This window comes from Nilaparvata lugens, chromosome 2 (assembly GCF_014356525.2).
Source record: "Nilaparvata lugens isolate BPH chromosome 2, ASM1435652v1, whole genome shotgun sequence".
Taxonomy (NCBI): Eukaryota; Metazoa; Arthropoda; class Insecta; order Hemiptera; family Delphacidae; genus Nilaparvata; species Nilaparvata lugens.
The window spans coordinates 93,680,303-93,700,503 of NC_052505.1; the positions used below are offsets into that span (position 1 = coordinate 93,680,303).

Genomic DNA, 20,201 nt, shown 5'->3' on the forward strand with positions numbered 1-20,201 from the left:
TAATTTACAGCCGAATATACTAAGATCTATTCGAATTATGTATTGTAGGAATTGACTCCACCTAAGGGTCCTTTAGTAACTTGATTTTTAATGAAGGAACGGACTCAGCGGCTGTTAAGATTTTTGCCCTGGATATGTGCCATTGGTAGAGCATCAGGATCAGGTTTGTCTTCCAGTTTATCAGCACGCTCGAACCAATTCGCGTTCATGAAATTTTTTCACTACCGAATAAATTTCCGTCCGCAAACTTCAACATATAACGAGAGTCCGGAGAAGAGTCTATAGAGAAGTGTCAACGAAACAGGCCTGGGAGGGATGGCATAACCGGAAAGATAAGAACCCTTCCCCAAAGTGATGGTGGTGAGGGATAAGCACCTTCAATTGAGTGAGATATATAACAGATATAACAAGAATCCTCATGAAACAAAATAAAACATGGAGCTTGAGGGGAAATTCAGAGAACACATTTCAGAGAGAGGATACAATAATAAATATTAAAAATATAATTTCACGAGAACATTAACATTCATAATATCACAGAATTGAAAGAAAAAATTGTTATTTTATTGAAGCTGATTGAGTTTTGAAAATTTTGAAACAATATTTTTTAAAAAGAGCAGAAATACCGATGACCATGTTCATGAAAATGCTCAAGTGAATCTACTCCAATAGATCTATTATATCATAGAGGAAATATTATTTCCTAAATACAAAAAAATTATTAATCATCAATGATCATTAATTCATAAATATGTGAGGTTATTACAATATTGGCTTCAATCTGCATGTCTTGACGATGAAAAATGATTGTGATCAATGAAATAGTTAAAATATATTTGGAAAATAATGTGTTTCAAGTAGAACTGTGAGGAGAAAGTTTCTTTCCTCTGATATTTCAGAGAAGTGAATGTAAGTTCTACATGCTTTAGAAGAGCTATTCCCACTCCAGACCAGATTCATGTTTTTTTCTATAATTTTCGTGTTGATAGAACTGAAGAAGCCTCTCTGGGAAAATAGTATGCGAGATAACGCTTTCCCTTTTTGTGTTTATTGCTTTAATGACCAGCAAATGCTTCCCACAGCGACAGTCTCAGTTTTTTCTTTGAATATTACTCCCCAAACTATTCCGGGTTTTGTATATGTTGTTCCCCCACACCCCATCACCACCAGCCACCATCCCGCGATAAAGGAGAGAAACAATCATTAGGGAGGCAGAGACCAGTGGTTAGCTGAGCATCTGGAAATAAAAATGTGATAACTTTTTTCAAAAGCAACTTTGCTCAATCCGACTGGAAATGAAACGGAGTCTGAAGTGGGAATAATGCCAAGATTAATCAGCGGAATAATTCATTTGGTTGCATTTTTGATGAGTTAGGATACCCGGAGGATTAATCATAAAAAAGCTATTCTGTGAGCTTCAATTTATTCCATCGTAATGCACTTTCCGTTTTAATCCCGCCAGGCTATACTGGAATATTTTGGGGCCTACATGATGTGAAAAATTTTCAGCTATAAAAAAATGTATAGCATGAAGAAGGTAAGAGCCTAAGTTTAAGAAATTGGACACAAGCCATTGATAAAGTAATGACAAACAAAAAGTAAAACAGACATAATAATAGTCTACAACCCGAATAGGTACAACACTTGGAAGTAGATGGTAGAGTTTGTGTAGAATTTATTAGAAAGGCAATATTCTCTGCCTTACAGTAATAGAATAGAATAGAAAAGAATTTTATTGTTCTCAATACACAATTACATCGAATAATAAACACTTTACATTTTATCCAATGAAGTAACATGCAGTATTATTCATTCTATGGTTGACAAAAATTCATTAGGCATGGCCAAAGCCGTCAGCCAGAGTTGGTAGATAAAGATAATAGTTTTCCTTAACTAATCAAGATAAAACGTTTGATAAACCTTACAGTAATAATGATAGTTTTATATCTAGAATCATTCTCAGATCCTTATTAACAATTATTGCGAAATACCAATCATAGAACTTTAGAATCCGTCAACTACATGAATGTGTCCTATATTTTATTATCGTATGCTATTTTGTGCTCACTATATCAAAACTTTGATTATTGATAAGTTAAAGTATCTATAATCAAAGATCAAACTTAGCCATATTTAAAGGTCGAGATCTCTATTCCATGAATTAATAGATTGCTGGAAGTCGTAGAAAATAATCAATAATTAAACATAAGTTATGTGAAAAAAAATGTGAAAAGTCTATAATCTTTAAATTGGGTTTGACCCTCTATTAATCCTAGAGTTATCCTATCTAATTGATTTGAACATCATATTTTTTGTAGATTCCCTCATGAAACTTGACAGCAATTTTCATTGTGTTTATTCATAAAAATCTGAGTCTTAAGATTCAAATTTATCAACAATCCAAAGCAGTTCTTATGTCTCAAGTCTTATGTCAATACCAAATAATATATAAACTGATTCAATTTTCATGGATTGAAATATACATTTAAGTATTAAAATAAAAAAGTTGATGAAAATCTTATGTAGATTGTAAATTTCTTTTCGTTATGTATCTTGAAATAAATAATAATTTTTATCAGAGTGGAGAACGTTGAATATCAGTACATTTGTAGGTGAAATGAATTGTTGCAGGTTGCATTTATCATTTCAAAAAGGCTTCATCGAAAGGAATATCGTTTACAATTCTTTTGATTATCACAGTGGATATTTCGGAAATGGGAGTTGCTATGGAATCTTCAAGCTCGTTAAATACTTCACGCCAATTTTCGTCCAAGAACTGGTTCAAGTTGTCACCTATAAACAGACAACAAGATTATTAAAATCACTTCTAAAGGAATAAATTATCAAAATTGAGAATGAGAAATGAACGTAAAGAATGGGGCAAATAAACCGCACTATTCCAAGTAATAAAAAATATAAATATGTTTACTTTCAAATTCATTCAAATTTTGAATTGGGAGAGCCAAGCTGAGATCCAATTAACACATCATAGAGTGCAATGTTTATATTATCTATAGATAGACTTCTTTGGAAAGAAGAGGGGGGGGGAAATAATAAATTCATTTATTCTTCCAATTGATACATTACACATAATCAGAAATTATGAAGAGTGGAGTATATCACAACAATATTGCAAATTATAAAAATAAAGATAATGAAATAATACAATTACACGTTGTACAAAGTAATCGCAATAGAAGAATAAATAATTTCAAGTACTCTGGGGACTAAAAGTCCTGTTTGGGGAACCATCATATTTTTAATTAAGAAAAAAATAAACAATGAATTATTTTGCTAATTAAATCAAAGTCTACCTCTAGTAGTAAGTTATGGAGAAAAAAAATGTATTAGGTCATTTGCAAATTTGGAAAACATGGATAGAAAATCAAACACTAACAAAAAAACTAATTACGATACGTCTGAAAGTTTTGATAGCAAGACAAAGGCGTCTGGCACTTAAAAGGCGTAAAGGCTTTGTTCATACATTAATCCCCCACATCCACCAGTGTAAAACTATTCTTGCAATCTCTCCTCTCAGTGCAGATGATTTCCACAATTCACTAGAGGCTTAAAACCAAATAAATCGGAAATTATTTTTTATCTGTATAGAATACAAAATAATTCTTGGTATTGCTCGTGGAAGAATGATAAAACATTTTGTACCTGAATATAATTATACGAAATACCAATTATTGGATAGAATACTTTTTCTATTCATATAAAAATACCGGCATTATCATAATATTATATATACTGGCATAATCTTATACTCATGAAATTCTTATCTCACTGACTGGATGGATTGCAACAAAACTTGAAATATAGCTTCCTTATAAGTCCTAGGTGCTCACTAAGAGATCTTTCGGCGATAATTCAACTCTAAGGGTGGTTTTTAAGGATTTAAAGTTAGTCTTTTAGCATGTATATTCTTCTTCTCCCAGTCTCTTAATTATAATTGAAATGTCCATATCATATGTTACTATAGAACTATAATCTAGAGAGAGTACTGTACCAAAATTTTGAGTTATTAAATGGAATTTATTCTATCTTAAGTTAGTAGTTTTCAGTTCCCATAAAGATAGTAAATTATTTATTCTTGTTCATTGGCAACTTAGCCAGCATTTCTAAAATCGTTATAATTATGATCAGCATCTTATTAAAGTCCTTGATTCCCACGATCCCACTTGGAATTATATATTCTCACGACAGATTTAGACGCCAGAAGTATGCTGAGTCAATCCCATAATTCTAAACTTGCAAAAGGGAAATAACTTTTCTCTCCTAGTTTCCTTCTTGCTTGAACGTATCACCTTCCTTATTTACTGAGGAGAAAGAGAGTGGGCGAAGAGAAATTCACAGGCGATCGTGTAAATATTTTAAATGATGATGGTAAAACTGATCAGTCTGGACGCCTCTGAAAAATAGGAGAGCGATCATTCTAATCCCAGCTGTCATAGTGTTAACTGTTTCTTGAGATTTTATTTCAATTTCCAGTAATGTTTTCGTTTGGGGGTACATTCTCATTCTCTCCAGGAGAATTTAATTGATTGTCCAAGTAAATCGGACATCTTTTGAAGTTACTTTGAATGTAGGCTAAGAGTAATATTTAGAAGTAAAGTCCCCCTTTTGAGAATACAGTAATAATGGGATAGCTTGAATTAGGATGACGATTGATTCCCTCTATACTTCGGATCTTCAATACCCCTTTTGGGTGAGTATTTTCATTATTGTCATTGAATATAATTTATCATTTGTAAAGTGTTCGATTTATGTATGTTAATAATATTATTTCCTCATAGGAAGCGGTGAATTGTATTTATTTGATGATCTACCTAGATCATCAATTGAATACAATCCTATTAGATATTGGTAATTATTATGTTTCTAATTCTGTTGTAAATTTGTCATCAGGTTTCTGTATCGGGCCGAGAATTTCCATTGTAAAAGGGCCGGCGACTTCTTCCAACCATGGATGGAATCGTACGTCATTGAACGCTGATGAGGAGAGAACAAGACTAGCTCCCTTTTGGATCTGTCACCGCGACGCCTGAACATCCCTGGAGGACGACCAATCATCTTCACCCTTCATCCATCTCCACCAGGGACTCCGGACATCGCGACGACAACTACAAGATGAGTACTTGATCTTTCCCCATCGGAATTCAATATGTCCCTCAAATTTTGGTCTCTTAAAGACGTAAATGTAGTTTAATTTTGGTCTCTTAAAGACGTAAATGTAGTTAAATTTGGTCTCTTAAGACAAAGATAATCTTCAATTGAAGAAAGTATTTATTGTAAAGTGTTGTTTGAATTTAAATATTTAATATAGAGGCAATCAATCGTCAAATGATTTTTATGTCGGATTCCTCACCACTTTACTTGATCCGAATTTCCTGGTCGTCCTGGATTTCTGGTGGCCGAAGTCGTCCTCTCCAAGGGAATAAATAAATATTTAAATGACTTTCGCTTTAATGCAGCATCACTAAGTCTTATAAAAAATTAATTAATGAATTTAAACTTTAAGTCTTTCAAAAGTACAATTAAACAAAGGGTCTTGTGCTCTACAAAATTTAGTGTCGTTCCATAGTGGCATCTGGCAGGCAAGTGGGCAGGTCCTACCCTTATTTTCTACAATCCCATTTCGAACTTACAAATTTACATATATTTAAATGTTTCACTACTACGCCATTAAAAGGATCAAATAGTCCGTGCCAATCTACTAAATTATTACCTATATCTTAGGTATAACATTTAATAATTTCTCGGACCATATCCGATACATAAACTGAGTAGTGATAATTTACAAATTCTTATCATTTATAAAAATATTTATTTATACATTTGAATCGGCTCTCTATTGCCGCCCATCGATTACTGTAATTTGATTGGTTCATGCGAATTCACTAATGTATCCATGCGCCTAGGAATATCCTACTTCCTTAATATTCTAATTTATTTTTATTTGGTGGTTTATGTATGTTCATTACAGATAATAAATATTTTTGGAATTTATAAGTTGTTTCTCCCTCTACATCAATTAGCCATGTGCTTTGCAAAATCCTATAGTTGAATACTATTTGTTCACAACAAATTTTTGCCAAGGTGTCTGGCTAGATTTCACATTACCTACACGACTTGATCGATTATTAGGTCGCCGATCAGTAGGTATTTTAAGCCTAACCTCCAATTTTCCAATACATTTCATAATATAATAAGTAGCAAATAGAATTCTTTTCTATTTGGCTGTTCTAATTTTAGCCATGGTACCCATTATTATCTAATTTTTCATTTGTTGTTATCGCATTTGGCGATAATAGAATAGCTGTTTTACTTCAGACCTATAAAATTCTTCCAATTAGCGATTTTGCTTGCCTATCGAATTTTAATATGTTTCAATATGTATGAATGTCGGACGGTCTCGAAAATGGCTCTAATGATTTTGATTAAATCAGGAATATAATGGGTTTGCGACAAAGACATCATTTTGGAACAGGTCTCAACTCTGAGATAATTCGCTGAAGTTCCTTGAGAAAGGATTATTGGTCCCTTAAGATGCAGTTGATCATGAAAAGGTTTTCCATAGTCTGTTGAAAACAGATGAAAAAGATTATAATAACTGTAGTTGAGTTACCAAAATTGGCGACCTTTATTTTAAAACATTGTAGTATTCATGGAAAATCTGGAAGAATGGGTTCAGAGAGTGACCGGATGATAGAAAAAGAAATTTGAAATCGATCTCTCCAAACATATGGTAGTTTAATGTAATGTTCATTGAGGTGATAGAAATGCGACTAATTTCTTCAGCTTCTCTGTTTTATTGGTACCTCTGTTGCTCTATGTACGCAGCCATGGCCTTGAGAAAGCCAGTTGCTTTGTCTGTTAATTCCTAATCCGTTAATTTGATATTTAGAAACTAAATACCACGAGAACCAATCAAAGAACCTTCTATTGAAAAAATTCCCTGCTCTAATTAATTCTCATGAAATTCAATCATGATTGAAATTGATCAGGCTTTTGTACTACTGGGCCTGATATTTTCATGTTTCAAAATCAGCTAAAGACTAAATCGGAAAAAACAAAATATTCCATCAGCTGCTCCTATTTCCTTTCATGATGTCATTACATGACACAAGACAAATGTATTGATATCGATAGATCACAAGTAAATACGAAAGTTGTCAATTTAGGTAGAAATTAAATTGAGTTACATGTGAATTTACATCCAAATGTCCATCTCTAAGCTTTTGTTTCAAGCGAAGATTGAAGAAAGAAATCATATAATGGTAGTCAATAATCAAAGTGATTGAATAAACTAAACTCTATTCAGATTTATACAAATTCACATTAAAATGACCCCACTTTAATATTTTATGATAGTAAAGTTTGGAACATGAGAAATCAGCCACAATAGATGTTATATTAACTATTATGGATGGACTCTTATGTATGAATGGACTTCCATGTAAGAAAGAATCAGTGGATTGGCTGCTTTCACACTTTTGAATTAGTGAAACGAAAAGTAAGCGATAGGCTATGACAAAACATTCCAGAATAAGCAAGAGATCCATGGATACCAGAGTCAACAAATTCAAATAGACTTAATTTGGAATTCGATTTTCAATTGCATCAAACAAAAGCGAAAATAACCTGATAACTGCTAATTTGATAACTGTCAACGGGAAATATTAATTGCCAATGAATAAAGTAGAGATCGACTCTTGAGCCCCACCCAATATTCCACAAAATTCGCTGCAATTAGTCTACTATTCTGCAGAGCACTATTCAAACACATCAATTAATAATTATTCAAATGATTTGACTCAATAATTTTCATATAAAGTTGTGGCCTAATCCTAAAAACTATTACAACAATTTTGGTAGAATTTAGATTATAAGTACTTCACAAAAATAATCTTATCTTTTAATTCCCGTAGCGAAGCACGGGTGCCCTGCTAGTCATGATATGGAATTACAAACCGTGATCTTACTTCTTAGAGTTTGATAACTCTAGGAATTATTCTGTAGCTATGTATAGAAGGATATGTATCTCAGTTCCATATGGCGTTAACCTTACCATGTTCATAAGCTTACTTAATAGGATCCTTTTTCATCCTTTGAAACCCTTAGAGGCAAAATATCTCAAAATCCGTTCTTAGTGCGCGTCTATCATGTTTGAAGAATATTTGTGCAAAGTTCCAAGTCAGTAGGCCAATTAGTTTGAGCTGTAGTGTGATTTTACATCAAAATTTTCGAAGAATGCCCTCTCTTGGACCCCCCTGTGCTCCTGATCGGAATATTTCTGCATAGATCTAATTTTTTTCGTAGCTGAACAAAAAAGTTACTCATGACTTTGCTGTGCAATGAGCGGTTAAAAAATATAATATATTTGGGGGGCCCCAGCTCCCTCAGTGGGGCTAATTTTTGAAAATTCTTTCTTAGTGGATGTCTTGAGGCTACCATAAACAATTGTGCAAAATTTCAAGATTTTAGGCTCAGTAGTTTGGGCTGTGGTGTGATTTCAATCTGTCTGACTTAGCCTTTTATAGATATAGACGAGAATCTATGCACCTCTGTAATTCAAAATGTATTATGTGAGTAGGGACTTTTGAGTCTCTCTCCACAGCAATGAGTGGAATATAGAGTATAGAGTATTAAGGAACTCACCAAGAAGTTTATCTCTGTTGAACAGATGATCGAGCTTGAAATACACTCTTGAACAGTCGAACTTGATTCTGTGTGACATAATTTTGATATAATCCTTGCCATTTCTCTTCTCTTTATTGAAATCAACAATGAAAGTTGCATTTGGGTTAACTGAAAAAGATTGAAAATTTCATATTAGGTTGAGCTTGAAAGTTATATCTTCTAATAGAGCTACCAAATGAATTTAATCATCTCAATTGATTTGATCTATTTTGAAATTTTGACAGTAAAAAATACAGTTTTATCTTTTGCTGCATTCAAAGTTATTTTTTAGGTATTAGTCAGTGATTTTGTCCAAAAGTTATAATTCAATTTTCGCTTTCTGGATAGTTGTGAAGTTGATATTGTGGTAGTTATTCATATTGAATGAGAATACTAGATATCAATGAAAGATTATAGAGGGAAAAGTTTGGAACACAATTTTTGACCCCGCAGCTCTTTCAAGGATAGTAAGGGGCTAAACATATCAAAAGTCCTCACTCCTACCCCCTGTGCTAAGGGGGTGAGGGTGGTTTGAAAGTACCATATTTTGGTTTTTTGTACATATCTCGAATAATATGTGCCTTTCGGAAATTGTTGTCCAAAAAATTAAAGCTTACAAATTAGCCAACAAGTTTCATTTGAAACAATTTTCCATATTCCATAGCCTAAAAGTTTCATTTGAAACATTTTTCCGATTTCTCTTCTAGTTTTCTAATAAACTCTCGAAGATGTATTGAGAATTCCACACTCAACACTAAAGCTGCTATAACAATTGATGAAAAGCATAAAAATGTTAAAACATCATAACTGAAAGTTGTCAACTTAACATTCTACCTACATTTAGAGAGGCTTTTGTTTGAGCTGGATGTACGAGTAAATTGAAAATAAAGCTTTATTATTAATTATAGTCAACGCTGAAAAAAGACAGACTCAATCACCAGGAATACTATTAATATTATGAGAGATAAGTGAGCCATTAATTGAGAGTAGTTCAATCACTTCCATTATGTTAAAACCAATACGTATGAAATTAATTAGCTACAGAATAAAAACTTTTGATTGCAGTGATCCCGAATACTACAATATGAATAACCATTAGGATCAAATAAGGAATTACTGACATCTCTCATCAACTCATACTTTTTATTCACAAAATGAAAAAAACAGTTATATTGAATGAACTCACGGCTAGTACTCAAGTTTTTCTTTTTTTTCGCCATGCTACAAATAAAATGTTTGACATTTTGTTTTTGTAATCTTATTGTCTATTAAGAAAGTTTTCAATGTGATTTTTGATGGCAATAAAATTTAAAATGAATAACGAATTATCAACAAACTCCTAACCAAAGAAAATCTCTGTGCTCTGTTCTAATCGGAATGTATGAGACTCCATAATATTATACAGCTGACAGAAGGCGCAAACCGAACTGGCCAAGCATACAACAATGGAACGCACACATGGCAAGCTCGCGCTCTTAATGGCAACGCAAAATTAATTCGATCAGCTGATTGATAGGATTATTTCAAGCTTTCCAATGATTACAACATGTTGGAATATCATGTGTCAATTATCTCAGTTCCATATGGCGTTAACCTTACCATGTTCATAAGCTTACTTAATAGGATCCTTTTTCATCCTTTGAAACCCTTAGAGGCAAAATATCTCAAAATCCGTTCTTAGTGCGCGTCTATCATGTTTGAAGAATATTTGTGCAAGGTTCCAAGTCAGTAGGCCAATTAGTTTGAGCTGTAGTGTGATTTTACATCAAAATTTTCGAAGAATGCCCTCTCTTGGACCCCCTGTGCTCCTGATCGGAATATTTCTGCATTGATCTAATTTTTTTCGTAGCTGAACAAAAAAGTTACTCATGACTTTGCTGTACAATGAGCGGTTAAAAAGTATAATATATTTGGGGGGCCCCAGCTCCCTCAGTGGGGCAAATTTTTGAAAATTCTTTCTTAGTGGATGTCTTGAGGCTACCATAAACAATTGTGCAAAATTTCAAGATTTTAGGCTCAGTAGTTTGGGCTGTGGTGTGATTTCAATCTGTCGGGACTTAGCCTTTTATAGATATAGACGAGAATCTATGCACCTCTGTTCTGTAATTCAAAATTTATTATGTGAGTAGTGACTTGAGTCTCTCTTCACAGCAATGAGTGGAATATAGAGTATAGAGTATTAAGGAACTCACCAAGAAGTTTATCTCTGTTGAACAGGTGATCGAGCTTGAAATACACTCTTGAACAGTCGAACTTGATTCTGTGTGACATAATTTTGATATAATCCTTGCCATTTCTCTTCTCTTTATTGAAATCAACAATGAAAGTTGCATTCGGGTTAACTGAAAAAGATTGAAAATTTCATATTAGGTTGAGCTTGAAAGTTATATCTTCTAATAGAGCTACCAAATGAATTTAATCATCTCAATTGATTTGATCTATTTTGAAATTTTGACACTAGAAAAATACAGTTTTATCTTTTGCTGCATTCAAAGTTATTTTTTAGGTATCAGTCAGTGATTTTGTCCAAAAGTTATAATTCAATTTTCGCTTTCTGGATAGTTGTGAAGTTGATATTATGGTAGTTATTCATATTGAATGAGAATACTAGATATCAATGAAAGATTATAGAGGGAAAAGTTTGGAACACAATTTTTGACCCCGCAGCTCTTTCAAGGATAGTAAGGGGCTAAACATATCAAAAGTCCTCACTCCTACCCCCTGTGCTGAGGGGGTGAGGGTGGTTTGAAAGTACCATATTTTGGTTTTTTGTACATATCTCGAATAATATGTGCCTTTCGGAAATTGTTGTCCAAAAAATTAAAGCTTACAAATTAGCCAACAAGTTCCATTTGAAACAATTTTCCATATTCCATAGCCTAAAAGTTTCATTTGAAACATTTTTCCGACTTCTCTTCTAGTTTTCTAATAAACTCTCGAAGATGTATTGAGAATTCCACACTCAACACTAAAGCTGCTATAACAATTTGATGAAAAGCATAAAAAGGTGAAATGATACATCAAATTGAAGAGATTGAATGCTCTACAACCCATCGTCCAGTACCTATTTTTTCAACGCAAGGTTGTTGAGTAAAGCCCTGAGAGTACAAAAAGTTGGGAGAAATACAGTCTTTTCAAAGATTTCATACTTCTAAAAGTGAATATCTCGAAAACCAAAGAAGATATCACAAAACTCAACTCAACAAAACTTGTGGGAAATTTATCTAGCTTCATTTTTGTTTAGATAGTCATGTCGCTGAAATGCATTTTTTCCAAGATACATGCGTATAAGTCAGAAATGAGAAAACGAAACTTTTAAACCACTCTCATCCCTTAAGCACAAGGGGTAGGGAAAGAGGACTTTTGATATGTTTACCTTTCAACTAGTCCAAACAGATCCGCGAAGTCAAATATTGTGTTTCGAACGATCCCTCCAAATTTTCATGTCAATTGATCTATTGTTGTTAAACTGAAGATTTTACACTCAACACTATAACAGTTGCAACAATCGTAGGGAGATGCGTGAAATGATTATATAATACATAAAATTGGAGAGACTATGATGCTCTATGAGCTCATGATTAGCACGGATTTTTTCAATCTATCGTTAAAAAGTAATAAGGCCAAAAAGATGAAAAATCGGAGCTGGAAGGGTTTTCCTTAAAAATGTGACACCTTGAAGAGCTCATACCTAGAAAACTAGAAGAGATATGGAAAAATTTTTCAAATGAAACTTGTAGGCTATGGAATATGGAAAATTGTTTCAAATTAAACTTGTAGGCTATGGAATATGAAAATTGTTTCAAATGAAACTTGTAGGCTATGGAATATGAAAATTGTTTCAAATGAAACTTGTAGGCTAATTTGTAAGCTTTAATTTTTTGGACAACAATTTCCGAAAGACGCATATTATTCGAGATATGTGCAAAAAACCAAAATATGGTTCTTTCAAACCACCCCACCCCCTTAGGACAGTGGGTGGGAATGAGGACGTTTGATATGTTTACCCCCTTTACTATCCTTAAAAGAGCTGCGGGGTAAAAATTATTGTGTTCCAAACTTTTTTGTTCCCTCTTAACCTTTTTCGAGCATTCGTTGCCTCGACTACTGAACAAAGATTTATTGAGAAATTGAGGTACCGCTGTTGCTACACAATTATTTTCAATCTCTGGTAATCTCTTTTTGGAAATCTTTTTTGTTTACCAGTGATTGATAATGGTGTAATAACCGAGACCTTTATCTCGATTTTTCAACTAATCTATGGTGGACTATATCTAGTCCTTTTATTCAGTATCATTAAATTCATCGATTAAGTTCACGTATCAAATACATCAGCAGAATTTTAAATGTATGAATTACATGCTAAGCTTATGTTTAGTTGAGATTGTCATTTTTGAATTGGTTTGGTTGATGATTATTCTCACATATCTACTATTTTTTCCAAATTCGACTCACTCAGTGTTATACTTCCGTTTCCATTTCCAGCAATTGGTAGAACATGAATTTTGCCATCAACCTTATACTGTCCGATCAGTTCCACCTTTGGCACAAGAAGATCCCATTCAATGTGCCTTTTCTTCATGTCCATTCTGGAAAATTAACGATTGCAATACATATTTGAAAAGTATCATTGAAAGTATATTAATTAATCTATCTATCAGTGATTAAATCATGTATAAGGTACAATATGTACTATTTTTGTTATGAAATGAATAACATTGAACAATTTCACATACATTACGACTATCCATTCAATCATAAATTCTTTAATTGCTCCCTGAATTAAAAACCTGACTATAAGATGTGAAATTATTCTCACAAATTATTCTTGTGTGTGTGTGTGTGTGTGTATGTATGTATGTGTGTGTGTGTGGTGTGGTGTGTGTGTGTGTGGTGTGTGTGTGGTGTGTGTGTGTGTGTGTGTGTGTGTGTGTGTGTGTGGTGTGTGTGTGTGTGTGTGTGTGTGTGTGTGTGTGTGTGTGTGTGTGTGTGTGTGTATGTGTGTGTGTGTGTGTGTGTGTGTGTGTGTGTGTGTTGTGTGTGTGTGTGTGTGTGTGTGTGTGTGTTGTGTGTGTGTGTGTGTGTGTGTGTGTGGTGTGTGTGGTGTGTGTGTGTTGTGTGTGTGTGTGTGTGTGTGTGTGTGTGTGTGTGTGTGCGTGTGTATATGTGTGTGTGTGTGTGTGTATGTGTGTAAGTCTGTGAACACGATAACTCCATTCCTAATCAACCTATTGACTTGAAATTTTAAACTTAAGGCTCTTATACCATGAGGATCCGACAATAAGAAATTCAATGAAATTGAATTCAAAATAGCGGAAATAATGGCGGATGATTACTAAAAAACAATGTTTTTCACGGTTTTCTTGAAAACGGCTCTAGCCATTTTTTTCAAATTCATACTATGGATAGCTATTTATAAGCCCTATTAACTGACATAAGTCTCATTTCTGGGAAAATTGCAGGAGCTCCGTAATATTCTTGAGAAAAATGGCGGATAATCACTAAAAAACCATGTTATTCACGGTTTTTTCGAAAACGGCTCCAACGATTTTCTTCAAATTTATACCATGGATAGTTATTTATAAGCCCTATTAACTGACATGAGTCTTATTTCTGGGAAAATTGCAGGAGCTCCGTAATATTCTTGAGAAAAATGGTGGTTTTTCAAATTCATACACTGTATATTTATTCTCAGCTCTATCAACTGGCATGAGTCTCCTTTCTGGGAAACTAAGGAGGGGTCCACCCCATCCTTGAGAAATGGACTCAGTAACCTCCTTCTCGTGCATGAGGTAGGTAGGTAGAGCAGTTCATAAAAATAACACATAGTCGAGATATTTCATCTGTAGAACAGCTGTTTTTACGACTTTAAAAAAATGACGACTAAAAAACAAATCGAATTTCACAATTTACACAAAGGGAAAAGTACTCTGAAAACAATTATATATACACATATACAGAAGTCTGATCGTATTTCCAAATATGAGCAAGGAAAGTTGTGTGAGTGTACCACACCAGATTTTTATATCTGGTTATTTATGTTTTACGGATCTCGAAAACGGCTCTAACGATTTTCACAAGATTTGGAACATAGTAGGTTTATGATATAAAGATTCGATTGCACTAGGTCTCATTCTTTGGAAAACTCGGTGAACGACATTAAAAGGATAATGCATCCTTGGAAAACAATTATTTATGTTTTACGGATCTCGAAAACGGCTCTAACGATTTTCACAAGATTTGGAACATAGTAGGTTTATGATATAAAGATTCGATTGCACTAGGTCTCATTCTTTGGAAAACTCGGTGAACGACATTAAAAGGATAATGCATCCTTGGAAAACAAATGATAATTTCGTCATCTCTCGATAACAGAAGATGCGTGTGCCTGTGTGGGAAAGAGACAGAATTATTTCCAGCTGTGTAATCATAGTCAATCAGCGAAAAATTTTATCTAGCTAGACAATTATTTAATCGATTTGATCAACATAATCAGATTTGTTGACATGACATGATAATCCTCCTAAACTAGAGTATATCATAATTTTCAAAGTTGATCATTATTTGACAATTTCAAGTGATTAGTGAGTGTTATTTTGTTATTTTATTTGGTTTGTATATAATCTAAATTATAATTTTTTTGTTTTCAAATGTTTGAACAGAAAATTGAACCTGAATTCAAGTGTATGGAACATAACCTACTTTCTGGACTATTTATAGCGTATAAATCAAAATTCGGGAAAGAAACAGTTTTGGGCTGTGCTGTTAGTACTTCCACAATCATTTTAAAGAATTGTGTTTGGTTCATAATTTTTATCAGAAGTCAATAAGTAAATAACGAGCGAAGCTCGGTGCCCCGATATTGGTTTATAAAATGTCAGTTTTATCATATTTTGCTCTTTTCCATTTATTATGAGTATGAGCAACTCGCATTACCATACAACAAGCTCATTATTCAGAATGAGCTACTATTCATTAACAAACAAGATGAAGAAGTTATAGCTCCCAAAAAAACTTACCGGGAGGCAGTAAATTTTATATGTTTCAATCCTATCAGGAGCGCGTCGATCAATTCCAGTTTCAGACCGATTTGTTTTGTGCCATGTTCGATAACTAACCTTTTGAATTGGAAAGGATCCAATTTTGGGATCTTGTATTTCCTGTCACCTATGAAAAATAAAGTGGATTTATAAATACACGTTTACGAAGTATTGAATTAAAATCTATAAAAAATGGTATTTACAATTTGCAATCAGCATTTGTATTGCTAATTTGCAGGACCTGTTTTTATTGTCTGTAAAGCAGCTTGAATTAAGTAAAGAAGCCTGAAAATATGTATTTTTAAAATTGAGAAGACAGAGCTTGAGAACTTGAGCTAGAGTCAAAGCTTGAGAGCTTCATCTTGAGCTCTACTTGAGATCCCATGAAAAACTGTGAAGGTTAAGGTGCGTGAAGACTTATGCGCATCTCACATTTCACAGAAACAGAAAGATACGGATGTAATAAGCATGATGCTATGCTGATGAAAATTGAAATGCGCGTGCTCGTGGCGCATATGTCTGTACGTATCATACTACAAAGGTAAAGTTCAATTAGAGAAGTGGGTATTCCAGCAAGAAGCAACTGTGATTTGTAGGATTATCTCCGGCGAATTTCTCAAAAAAGTAAATACAGATAGAGAAAACAATAAATACACATTTTCCAATAACAAGTTTTTGTTTGTGTTCTTGTTAGTGACCTATGTTAGCCGTAGTTCTGTAGTTCTACGTGTCTTATGCGCTATAAGAGATAGAGAAAGATCTAAAGTAGGGACTGTATCTTCAACTAAGGAACGATCTAAAGTATCTTCAACTAGGGACTTTAACTAAGGGAAGATCTAAGTACAGACTTCTCTCTGGTGCTATGTTATGGTGCCAAGCTATGTGTTTATAAGCCAAGCGTTTTAGGAGTTTATCCCATAATTCATTTGTGAACTACTTAAGCTAATATTGATATCACATATCACTGGAGTGAGGAATCAAATTATCTATTCGCTGAGGTGCTTATACATTCAAATGACATAGTTTGACTATTGACTGATAATAATGAAAATCCCACTCACCATTGATTAACTTGGGAATGGCTATTCTTCCATTCTTCAATGCACAATCATCTAGAGTGGCATCGATTTTGCAGGGTTTTACATATTGAGCTGAAAAAGAAAGAGTTACATGATCAATCACATTCCTTCATGAGAGTAGCGGAGTCTAATAAAATAAAAATCTGGTGTGGCGCACTCACACAACTTTCCTTGCCGTTATGAACGTTATGAATCACCTGACGCTAGTGTTCACGCGCATCTCAAGTCCACTATTCAAAGATCTGATCCAGCTGGTGACAGGACAATAACGCTGGAGACACACGAGATCTGCTATCTCATCATAGTGAATGATTTAATAGAATCAACAGTTACAAACAGTCTGCAATTGAATAATCACAATTTCTGGAATGTCAAGCTTATTTTCAATTTTAGGTGAAAATGTTACTGGACATGAATTGCAAAGATTTTCATGCCCAATCTTTTCCGTTTAAATTGTATCTGAAGCTTGATAGTAGGGAATCTAAAATCAAACTTTGCATAGATGGGGCGGCGCTCCTGGAATTTTTACAGATTTTACAGAATTTTTACTTGTGGCAGTTGATAGCGCTTATCAATGACTATTTTATGTATAAATTTGATCAAAATCGTTGAAGCCGTTTTCGAGAATATCACGAAAAACTCTGTCTTTGACAACATTTTCGCCACTTTAGCCGCCATCTTGAATTGTATTTGATCGAAATTGTTCGTGTCGGATCCCTATTGGGAAAGGACCTAAGTTCCAAATTTCAAGTCATTCCGTTAATTGGGAGATGAGGTATCGTGTACACAGATACACATACACTCAAACACACACACACACAACACACAACACACACACACACACACCACCACACACACACACACACACAACACACACACACACACACAACACACACACACACACACACACACCACACACACACACACACACACACACACACACATACATACCAATAACCCAAAAACCACTTTTTTGGACTCAGGGGGCCTGGAAATGTATAGAAATTTAGAAATTGGGGTACCTTAATTTTTTACTGAAAGCAATAATTACCTTACCTATGGTAATAGGTCAAGGAAAGTACTGTAAAAATTGATTCACAGATAGATTTGAAATTTATAAGTCAGCAGTATTGAAGCTTTTAAATGATTCAAATGATTATGAAAAAAGCTGCAAAGTAGTAAGAAGTATTATCGCAATCAATTTTCAGTATTCTAATATAATTTTTAGTATTGTCTTCCCTATAAAAAATAACATTCGAGGTTTTATTAACCACGGCATGGTCAAATTATATTCATTATTTATTGTACTGTTATTGACGCATCTTCGTGTTTGCCAATTTTATTGAGCTACATCACATGAGGAGTAATGTATTAAAGTATTCATTGATCGCAATAATGGAATATTTTCGGAAATGCCAATAAAATACGATTAACAAAATTTGATTGACGTGTTGGTGATCTATGTGCGCTGGGAGTGACAAACTGGCGGCGGAGAGCACAAGATAGAGTGACGTGGAGGCGTCATGTTGAGGAGACCAAAGTTCATCATGGACTGTAGAGCCACATAATGTAAAGTAGTAATAGAATATTTATCACGGATGTTCTCACCCTCAATAATATAGAATATTTTGATGGAAGCAAACAAAAGCACTTAAACAAGCATTTTGCGGAGTAAATATGAATTTTATAGGCTATCTAGCAGCAGTTATTAATAGAGAAAAAAATTGTAGCACCGATGAACATGCCAAGTTTACCCCAAGAATAAGCTATATACTATCATTGAGGCTTACCAGGCTATCGAGGAATAATTAAGTTTCATACGAATAGTTCCTACATGAACAATTATTCATTATCTCACGCACCTATCATTAATATTAAACTCATAACTATTTCCAATATTTAGTACCATAGTCCAGGCAACGAATGCTCTAATAAAGGTATAGAGGGAAAAGTTTGGAACACAATTTTCAACTCCACAGCTCTTTTAAGGATAAAAAGTAAAATTCGTATGACTTTTGTTGATGGGGAGTCCCTTGCGAGAAGGTCCCACCGCCTGAATATATTAATTATTTCAGCCGTCAATGGGCCTTACGACTGTCATACTTCAGCCGGGACTGACAGTTTAACGTACCCATCCATAACACAGGAGTGATCTGGTTAAAAACTTTTGGTAATGAGAGGGTTCGAACCCGGGATCTCTATGCTGCTACGCAAGCACTCTATCCACTAGACCACGGATCACTCCAGGCAACGAATGCTCAAATAAAGGTATAGAGGGAAAAAGTTTGTTACTCTGTAAAGTATCGTTGACTGAACTACTTACTAGTGGAACCATGTAAGATCTGATCCAGCTGGTGACAGGACAATAACGCTGGAGACACACGAGATCTGCTATCTCTTCATAGTGAATGATTTAATAGAATCAACAGTTGCCAACAGTTTGCAATTGAATAATCACATTTTCTCAAATTTTAAGCTTATTTTCAATTTTAGGTGAAAATGTCACTGGACAATAATTGAAGAGATTTTCATGCTCAATCTTTTCCACTCAAAATTTTCCGGAGACACACACACACATTCAGACCAATACCCAAAAACCACTTTTTTGGACTCAGGGGGCCTGGAAATGTATAGAAATTTAGAAATTGTTGTACCTTAATTTTTTTCGGTAAGCAATACTTTCCTTACCTGTGGTGATAAGGCAAGGAAAGTAAAAACACCAACTTAGACTTTACAATATGTTTTCTACGATAATATTACCAATATACTAGGAAACAGAAATTTAAATCTGAATAATGCCGTAAAAAAGAGCTGAAAACTATGTATTCAGAGTCAATTTTTTGTAACTCTTTATTGAGCTTTTATTGATAATTCTATTTTAGAACTAAAGACTGGTCATTACATCACGTTTAATCCCATCTATTGGAATTTCATTTCAGATTCATTGCTGTGATATCCTATAAATATCGGGGCACCGAGCTTCGCTCGTTATTTTCATTTCTTGACTAGCTTACCCGGCGAACTTCGAACCGCCAAAAAGTCAATGTATCTCAAGTCACACTTCACTTTATTTGGTGAATCATGAAATTTATCTGACAATCAATATTTTCATTTACATCTCAATACGGACTTCCTATGTGCTTAGTCATGCTGCATTTATTATCCCAAAAACATATTCTTCTCAATCAATTGGTAGTAATAATATCTATCAGTAAAGTGTGAATTAAAAAAAAGATGGTTAAATCAGTGTTTCAGAGTCGAATTCAATGTTTTCATAGTTGTTGATTATCAATAGATGGTCCAGGAAATATTTGATGTACGATGAATTACACAGAATTCCATATTCTTTCCATCTTCCATTTTAGGATTAATATAAGCTAGGCTAAATTCAAATAAA

General features: G+C 33.9%; 1 protein-coding gene across 1 annotated transcript; it reads right to left on the reverse strand.

The window, feature by feature from the left end:
* Positions 1-969: 969 nt before the first annotated feature.
* Positions 970-16,870, reverse strand: LOC120350051 (protein takeout-like). Its single transcript, XM_039422133.1, has 5 exons — positions 16,787-16,870; positions 15,705-15,852; positions 13,141-13,274; positions 10,878-11,027; positions 970-2,793 (listed from the first exon to the last, which is right to left on the reverse strand). The coding sequence occupies exons 3-5, from the start codon at positions 13,271-13,273 to the stop codon at positions 2,642-2,644; spliced, it is 435 nt and encodes a 144-aa protein (XP_039278067.1). The 5' UTR covers position 13,274; positions 15,705-15,852; positions 16,787-16,870; the 3' UTR covers positions 970-2,641.
* Positions 16,871-20,201: the final 3,331 nt, after the last annotated feature.